The 9446-nt window shown below is 40.9% G+C and overlaps 1 protein-coding gene across 4 annotated transcripts in view; it reads right to left on the bottom strand.

The window, feature by feature from the left end:
- Window positions 1–4010: 4010 nt before the first annotated feature.
- The window catches only part of hipk1b (homeodomain interacting protein kinase 1b), a 12297-nt gene continuing 6861 nt past the window's right edge, over window positions 4011–9446 (bottom strand). The window contains exons 12-18 of one of the 4 annotated variants that reach the window (XM_008320214.3): window positions 9101–9235; window positions 8030–8190; window positions 7806–7877; window positions 7293–7460; window positions 6836–7050; window positions 6636–6745; window positions 4011–5825 (exon numbers count right to left, since the gene is read on the bottom strand). In XM_008320214.3, the coding sequence (XP_008318436.1) occupies window positions 5361–5825; window positions 6636–6745; window positions 6836–7050; window positions 7293–7460; window positions 7806–7877; window positions 8030–8190; window positions 9101–9235 (1326 nt within the window). In that variant the 3' untranslated portion in view covers window positions 4011–5360. The remainder of the gene's footprint in view (window positions 5826–6635; window positions 6746–6835; window positions 7051–7292; window positions 7461–7805; window positions 7878–8029; window positions 8191–9100; window positions 9236–9446) is intronic. The other 3 variants (XM_008320215.3, XM_017036739.2, XM_008320216.3) reach the window with 3 other exon arrangements.

Genomic DNA, 9446 nt, shown 5'->3' with positions numbered 1-9446 from the left:
AAGTCATGATTTTGCTGAAAAATTCCAGTCTTTTTTCCAAAAATGTTTTCAAAATGCTAAATATTGATGAGAAACGTGCAGAAAAGATACCATTTTGAAAACGTTTTTTTCAAAGAATTTCATCAAAATATGATGAAAAAATTCTAAAATACTTTCCAAAAAAATTTTCAAAATGCTAAATTTTGATGTGAAATGTGTAAAAAACATAAAATTTTGAAAATATTTTTTTCAAACATTTTTATCAATTTTTCAACATCTGACCATGTCAGGATTTTGCTGAAAAATTCCATAAAATGTTTTTTCAGCAAAAATTTCAGTTTCAAAACGCTATATTCTGATGAGAAACAGAGTCAGAGACAGAGAAGAAGAGGAGGGCGTTTGGTTAGGAGAAAAAGAGAAAAGATGAAGAATAGAAGTGTTAGTCTGAAGTTTGGAACTTTGAATGTAGGTACAATGACAGGGAAAAGTAGAGAAATAGCTGATGTGATGGAGAGAAGAAGAGTAGATATTTTGTGTGTGCAGGAGACCAGGTGGAAGGGCAGTAAGGCTAGAAACATTGGAGGAGGCTACAAACTGTTTTATCATGGTTCAGATGGGAAGAGAAATGGAGTAGGGGTGATCCTAAAGGAAGAATATGTAAGAAATGTGGTAGAGGTGAAAAGAGAGTCAGACAGGTTGATGTGTGTGAAGGTAGAAGTAGAAGGAGAGATGATTAATGTTGTTAGTGGTTATGCCCCACAGGTGGGCTGTGAGTTGGAAGAAAAGGAGAAGTTCTGGAAGGAGCTAGATTGGATGGTAGAGAGTATCCCCAGGAGAGAGAGAGTGGTGATTGGAGCAGACCTAAATGGTCATGTAGGGGAAGGGAACAGAGGAGATGAGGAAGTGATAGGCAGGTTTGGTGTTAGGGAGAGAAACGTAGAAGGACAGGCAGTGGTAGATTTTGCAAAGAGAATGGAAATGGCTGTGGTAAACACATATTTCCAAAAGAAAGAGGAACATAGGGTGACTTACAAGAGTGGAGGCAGGTCCACACAGATAGATTATATTCTATGTAGAAGATGTAATCTGAGGGAGATTAGAGACTGTAAGGTGGTGGCAGGTGAGAGTGTAGCCAAACAACATCGGATGGTAGTGTGTAAAATGACGATGGAGGTGACAAAAAGGAAGAGAGTGAAGACAGAGCAGAAGATCAAGTGGTGGAAACTAAGGAAAGAGACATGTTGTGAAGACTTCAGGAAGGAAGTAAGGGCAGTTCTGGGTAGTGTTGAGATATTCCCAGATGATTGGGAGACTACAGCTGCAGTGATGAGGGAGACAGGTAGGAAGGTGCTAGGTATGTCCTCTGGGCAGAGAAAGGAGGACAAAGAGACCTGGTGGTGGAATGAGGAGATCCAGGAGAGTGTGCAGAGAAAGAGATTAGCGAAGAAGAGATGGGACAGTGACAGAACAGAAGAGAACAGACTGGAGTACAAAGAGAGGACAAGGGAGGTGAAGAGGGAAGTGGCCAAGGCCAAACAAAAGGCATATGAGGAGTTGTATGAGAGTTTGGAAACAAAGGAAGGAGAAAAGGAGTTGTATAGATTGGCGAGACAGAGAAATCAAGCTGGGAAGGATGTGCAGCAGGTGAGGTTGATTAAGGACAGAGAGGGGAATGTGATCACAAGTGAGGAAAGTGTGCTGAGAAGATGGAAGGAATACTTTGAGGAGTTGTTAAATGAGGAAAATGAAAGGGAAAGTAGAAACGAGGAGCCAGAGACTAGTAGGAAGAAGGTAGATCAGGTTAGAAAGGATGAAGTTAGAAAAGCCCTGAAGAGGATGAAGAGTGGAAAGTCAGTTGGTCCTGATGACATACCAGTGGAAGTATGGAAGTGTTTAGGAGAAGTGGCAGTAAATTTCCTGACTGGTTTGTTTAACAGAATTTTAGAGACTGGCAAGATGCCTGATGAGTGGAGAAAAAGTGTTCTGGTGCCAATTCATAAGAAGGGTGATGCACAGAGTTGTAACAACTACAGAGGGATAAAGTTGATGAGCCATACAATGAAGATTTGGGAACGAGTAGTTGAAGCTAGGTTGAGGCAGGAAGTGGAGATTTGTGAACAACAGTATGGTTTCATGCCTAGGAAGAGTACCACAGATGCAATATTTGCCTTGAGGATGTTGATGGAGAAGTACAGGGAAGGTCAGAAGGAGCTGCATTGTGTATTTGTAGATCTAGAAAAGGCATATGACAAAGTGCCAAGGGAGGAATTGTGGTTTTGTATGAGGAAGTCAGGAGTGGCAGAGAAGTATGTTAGTTTGGTGCAGGACATGTATGAGAATAGTACAACAGTAGTGAGGTGCGCTGTTGGGAGGACAGAAGACTTCAAAGTGGAGGTGGGACTACATCAAGGATCGGCCCTGAGCCCCTTCTTGTTTGCTGTGGTGATGGACAGATTGACAGATGAGGTCAGACAGGAGTCCCCATGGACTATGATGTTTGCAGATGACATTGTGATCTGTAGTGAGAGTAGGCAGCAGCTAGAAGAGAACCTAGAGAGGTGGAGGTTTGCACTAGAAAGAAGAGGAATGAAGGTCAGTCGCAGCAAGACAGAGTACATGTGTGTAAACGAAAGGCAGAACAGTGAAATAGTGAGGCTACAAGGAGCAGAGGTGGTGAAGGTGCAGGAGTTTAGGTACTTAGGATCAACTGTTCAGAGCAGCGGAGACTGTGGAAGAGAGGTGAAGAATAGAGTACAGGCAGGATGGAACAGCTGGAGAAAAGTGTCAGGAGTGATCGGTGGCAGAAGAGTGTCAGCTAAGGTGAAGGGAAAGGTTTACAGGACAGTGGTGAGACCAGCCATGATGTATGGTTTAGAGACAGTAGCAATAGGCAGAAGACAGGAGGAGGAGCTGGAGGTGGCAGAGTTAAAGATGCTAAGATTCTCTTTAGGAGTGACAAGAATGGACAGGGTCAGGAATGAGGTCATTAGAGGGACAACACAGACAGGAAGGTTTGGAGAAAAAGCTAGAGAAGCCAGATTGAGATGGTTTGGACATGTGCAGAGGAGGGACAGTGGATACATTGGTAGAAGAATGTTAGAGATGGAGCTACCAGGTAGGAGAAAGAGAGGAAGGCCAAAGAGGAGATATATGGATGCAGTGAGGGAGGACATGCAGGTAGTTGGAGTCAGAGTAGAAGATACAGAGAACAGGGAGAGATGGAAATCAATGATTTGCTGTGGCAACCCCTGAAAAAGGGACAAAGCCGAAAGAAAAAGAAGATATTCTGATGAGAAACATGCAGAAAAGATAACATTTTCTTTTTTGAATTTTTTTGACAAAATCCTAATTTCACATGTCATGTTGGTCTAAAGTTGAAAGATTTTCTTGAGTCTTTGAAAAAACAAACTTCATGTTTTATATAATTTCTGCTTGTTTCTCATCAAATTACAGCATTACATTTTTTTATTTTTTTTTATTTGTAAATATTTGGAAAAATCCAAGTTTGGCATGTCGTATTGGTCAAAAGTTGTACTTCTTTTTTTTTAGTTTTGTGCTAAAATTCTATTTTTGTGTGTCATATGCTCAGATTGTAAAAGACTGATGAAAATGTTTGGACATTTTTTTCTCAAAATTTACATTATCAAGTTTTAACCAACATGACATGCAAAATTAGGATTTTGCCAAAACATTCCACCCAAATTTATTTTTCAAAATGCTCTAATTTGATGAAAAATATGCAGAAAACATTTTTTTGAAAAACTTTTGACTAACATGGTATGCGAAATTAGGATTTAGATTTTTTTTAGAATTCTTTTTAAGAATTCTTTTTAAGAAAGTTTAGAAAAAAGTTTAGATTATGTTTTTGTATTTGCAAATCTGGGTGGATTACATACCCTTCTAAATCCCAGCATTTTTAGCTCAGGTACTTGAGAACTGTCCATGTTGGTCCCAAGGTGTCTCTCCTTAAATTTAGTTTGAAATGAAAACATTTCCAAGCAGAACCTGAAATGAAGCACAGAAGTGTTCTGTAAATTTGTGAGAAACTTTATTGAAAACAGTGGTGGTGGTGGTGGATTGTTGAGCTGAGACCTTTTCCCTGATTTACCTCGACCAAACAAAGTCTCAAACTACACTATATTAGCATAAAATACAGTAAAATATTTAAAGACGTTACAACACAAATCTGATGCCAACACTGCTCGGAAGAATTCACTTAAAATAATAAAAAAAAGAACTTAAAGCCACACAAATACTTACTTTCTCCAGCCAAACATACACACATGAGAAGAAGTCTGGTGCGATTCAGACAAAATGTTAATTTGTCACTTTTACGTCACTGTCTGATTGTGGAAAACATTTGTTTTTGATTAAATGGTGTTGCGACTTTTCCAGACTGGCCACAAGTGGGCATAGCTGTTTCTATAGAAATACATTAATCAAAAGTGTTCAACAGTGTGGGAAATTCATGTCAAAATCATTACAGGTGTATCCAAAGTTGTATGTTGTTTAATTAAAAAACAACAACAAACCTATCATTTCTAAATTGTAATATGAGCAGGTCAAGACTACCAGGTTTCACAATATTTGTGTATGTGTAATCAGTTCATATATAATAAGCTAAACTGGGGGAAAAAGGTGTTAAAACGAAAAGGATTAAGTCATTCCTCTGAAGCCACTGTCTCTATACTTCATAAATACATTCAAGACTTAGTTGATACAGATACTCTTTTAAAAGGACATGGTTATACCTGTCTAAACATCACTACATATCACATGTGCACTTAAATTAACATGAATCCATCACAGATCTGACCATGTCTTTCTCTTAGTTAACAGCATTGACACTTCTCTTCCTACCTCAACGTGAAGAAACATAATTTAAAACAGTCAAAGACATAAATGTGAGTAAACAGACAAGATTAATCATACACACAGTAATATATTTTCTAAAACCAGAGGACCTCACTAAATTAGTGTAAAACTTTAAAACAACGATTTGAAGTTTTCCTTTCTTCCAACTTGGTTAAGCTTTAAGTGTTGTTACAACTTTGTGACAGGAGAAAATTCTCTCTTCACACACAAACCCCTCCTCTCAAGATGTAAAATACATGTAACACAAAACAATAATTGTACACCTGGATAAAAGAGGGATAAAACCGGGGCATTAACAATATGTTGGAGAGGGGGGAAATTAACTACGCATAATATCAAATAATACCAAAAAGACGTTTCAAAAACACTCAAAACAGTCCACAGCTGGAAGTTAGATTCTACCGTGTGGACAAAAAGCAGCAAACGGTAAGTGATTATTGGTTATTCTATAAGAAATACAGTTAACAGTCCATTGGTGACAGTGTGTGGGGAAGCAGATTCTGTCTCTATAGGTACGGATACTGTGCCAGCCTCCTGGGACTCAGCTGGTAGCCACTGTAAGCCTCGGCCCGAGGTGTCAAACTCACGTAGGGAGAACCGGTTGCAAACTGATGCTGGTAGGCTGTGGGGAGGCCGTGCAGCAGATTGCTGACCGAATCCCTGCGACTGGCCGAGTCCCTCCTGGTAGAAGCACTGGAGGTGTATGTTGCTACATAAGCAGAGGGGGAGTGTCCATGGCCGCCGTGACCACGGCCCAGCAGTTGCTCCATAGCCTGAGAAGCCGAGGAAAGGGCGCTGGAGGCTGGGTACGTATACAGACTGGAGCCAGCGGCCGAGGCAGACGTCAACGCTGAGACCTCTGGGAAACTGTACTGAGAGGCAGAGACGGCCTGAGGGAACGTTTGCTGGCGGCGCAGAGATGAATCACTGTGGGACACTCCTAAACGCTCCTGAGATGAAGAGACCACTGGCTGCACATGATGTAGATAAAGAGACACACAGTCATGACACGGGATTAGGTAACACACTAATTAAATTCAACAATTACTATAAAGTATGAGTGCAAACAGCTATTTGTCAAACATATGTCAACGTCTGACAGAAATGACCTTTTGCTTCCACTGCACCCTCAAAGTAAGTAAACATCTTGCTGAGTCAGTGTGTGAACAGAGTGGCGGGAGAAGAATCTCAGATCTTGCTCAACAATGTCCTTTCACCTCTGCTCCATGTCAAACTCATGGTTTTAGTTCCTGGTGCGGTTATCTAACTACATCTTTTTCTGCTAAATTAAGACTTTTAGGTCAGACAAGTATTTGCTTCTGACATTTTCAACACTTTAAGGCTACAAGCACTTTACAAGGCTGAAATTTTAACTGTTGTAAATATTCTGGGGCATTAGGATGTTTTTTCGTACTTAAGTTTTATCTACTGTCACGACTTTGTTTTGATGTTTTCATTTTTTCACTTAAGGAAAATTTATATTACAACAATAGCTATACCGTTATAAGTCTGATACTTCATACAAATGCTTGTACTTGAAAACATTCAGAGCCAGCAACCCTATGATATTAGTACTCAAAAATGTAAATATTGTAATATAAGGACAGCCCTAGTTAAAACATCAGTCAGTTTATCAGCTGTGAACTTAAGTCATTTCAACATCAAATTCACAGCTTTGCCTGTTGTGCAGTTTAGGATGTAAAGGATTATTTAATTAACATTAATCAAACAATTAAATGGCAACCAACAGTAAAAAAAAACAGCCACCACAGAAGCCTTACCTGGCTGAGGTTTAAAGGGTGCGACTGACTGGGCATCAGCCTATGAGGATCCAGGCTCTCCCCTGAATTGCAAGGCTGTCGGTTGGACCTTTTAGGCTTTATGTAGTTGACTGTGGATTACAGGTTGGGCTTTGTTAAAGACACATAATGCTTTTACCTCCAGAATAACAATTTACTACTAGCAGACAAGTGAATCCTACCAGTATCCAAGCGTGCATGTGAAGCTGCTGCTCTCTCAGAGCCCTGGGATTTCACTGAAGGTGCCACCACTGCCAGGGACTTGACTTGGCGCGAGGACATGGTACTTGCAGTATTAAGTGTGCGAGGCAGAGGTGTCAGGGGGCTTGCAGTGGACGAGTCAGAGTCATGCACTGTCACGCAGCTGATTACATTAGTGCGCTGGCTCAGACTGACACTGTGTGGAGACACAAAGTGAGTTTTTAGATCAACTAAATCAAGAAATAAGACCAAAAACATCAAAGATAAAATAAAAAACAACAACAATGGTCATAGTTAAACTAACTGTGGTCCATTTATTGGACTAAAATCCTTGTCACGATAGAAAGAATTCTAACAATGGACAGACAAATTTTGTTAAAAAAGAAAAAGTGTCTTTTTCTTTTTTAACACAGGATGGTTGTTGATTTCTTTTTTTACCTGGCTGGATGAAACTTGCGCTCATCTTCTGTGTCAGTGTCACTGTGAATCGTGATGATGCTGACCGCTGGACTGGGTGTGTCAGAGATGATGATTGGCTGGGACAACACAGTGGTGGAAGCAGATGGGGTCACACTTCTACTGCTGAGTGTTGTGGTGGAGACACCCCTAAAAACACAACATCAAGACAACACTGAATGGTGAATAAAAGTGAAAACAAAATGTTACTGCAGGACTGCAAATACTGGAAGGTCAAAGGACATTGTAGAAAACTAACATTTCAATTTGTAATTTAATTTAATAAAATTAAACATAAAACTCATACATGAAGACTGGCTCAGTTAAGCTACTTACTGCAAAGAAGCCCTTTTGCATTAGCAATTACTTTGTGTTTGTCCAGACTCCACCAGAGTCAAGGGAATATGTGAATATTTATGTTACTAATAATTATTAAACTGAAGTTATTCTTATGCTGTGCTTAATTGAAAAACAAGGGCAAAAACAGACAATTACCTGTTTCTATTTTCTCCTCGTCTCCCCTTTACCTTCTTCCTCTCTTGCTGAGTCCTGGCTTGGGTTGCGCTCCTTTTAAAAGTCCAAAACAAAACGATTGGTGTAAGACAACACTCTTGCACCAACACATCACAGAACTGGGCTTAATATTCAAACGCCAGGGTATCCTGCTCAAACGTCCCTCACACACAATCAATTTGTACAATCAAGACAAATTAACTGACCTCCAGCTCTGTCCCTGCTGTGGGGCAGCTTCTGAGTTATGTGGTTCGAGAGGAGACCCAGCCACATTTGTCTGGTGGGCAGAGCTGTGGATAGCTACACCTGGGACCTGTTGCCATGATGATGGTATGAGGATCTGCTGGGTGCCAGTGGGCCAAGCCTGCTGAAAAAAAAGACACTAACAATTTAGCGCATGTAACATAAAGGAAGAGGGATTTTAGAAATCCAAAGATGATTTGATTGCTGGAATGGGCCAGACAAACTGAGCCATGCTGAAAAACGTAGTCAAGGACTGAAAACACAGAGGCCAAACAATGGGGCAATCTCTGCTATAAGCAAAAGCATAAGGCTAAGGAGGCGAGCAAGTTTCTGAAGCCATTCTCTTATTATAGCATAGCACTAAGACAAATCTATGAGAGGATTTCATGCAAAGCACAGACAATGTGACACTGTAAAAAGAAAAGGGTAAAGAAAGGTGTACAAAAATAGTGCCTGTTAGAAAGAAAAAAAAAATTGAGAGATTAGTCAACGGAGACCAAACTGTCTGCTGTCTTGGAAAAGGGCATGCCACAAGTTCTGGGGCTGAAATAAAAGATGTCAGAGTCAGTCTGAAGAAAATGTATTTTAGTGAACTGTTGTTGTTGCTGCGACTGCTGTAAATCAGAGAAGCTGCAAGCAAAGCACAGACGATCTTGGCAGCACATGCGCTGCATGCCATCAGCACACCTATGGGAAAAAGGCTGTGAGGGAGAGAATGACGGTGTCTCTGTGCCTGTTGAGGGGAACTGCGTCAGCCAGAAATGCCTGAAAATGTCCCTTTTAATTTCTATGGTACAAATGGGAATGGGAACACTGAGGAAGTGTGATTATGACAACCACATCATGTAAGGAAGATGCATTTCAAAATTTGGATGGAGTGAGAAAATCTACTCTCATAGAAATGTGGCACGGGTGTAGAGGGAAAACTGCAGAAGCATGAAGAGATGTGGGGCAGTAGAGAAATGGCCTTGTTAGTGGTAAAATGAGAATGCATGTGCATGGATTTCTTCAGGGACGCCGTCCATTAGCTTTACCAGCACTGTGGCTGTGTGTTCCAGGAGAGTGGGGCGACCCATACCAGTACTCAGCCCCAAGGGCAGAGAATACTGGGGGGCTATGCCTGCTGAGGGTGGGTGAAGGGTGGCCACCATCAGGGGTGTGCAGGAACCCTGGAAGGAGGGGAGGACAGGGAAGGATAGGGGGGACTGTGTTAGGGTCAGAATGAAAGTGTGTATCTTTCAGGTTGTTATTTGTTCAAAACAGGGGGCTGAGCATCAAAAAGGGAAATAACAAAAGGCACACATAGAACTCACACTGGCCACCTGACCTCTTCATGATTTAAGACTCATTTTTGATTTCAGAAAGAAATTATCAAGCATC

This window comes from Cynoglossus semilaevis, chromosome 11, assembly GCF_000523025.1.
Source record: "Cynoglossus semilaevis isolate Cse_v1.0 chromosome 11, Cse_v1.0, whole genome shotgun sequence".
In the NCBI taxonomy this organism is placed as follows: Eukaryota; Metazoa; Chordata; class Actinopteri; order Pleuronectiformes; family Cynoglossidae; genus Cynoglossus; species Cynoglossus semilaevis.
This window is presented reverse-complemented; position numbering and strand designations above follow the sequence as displayed.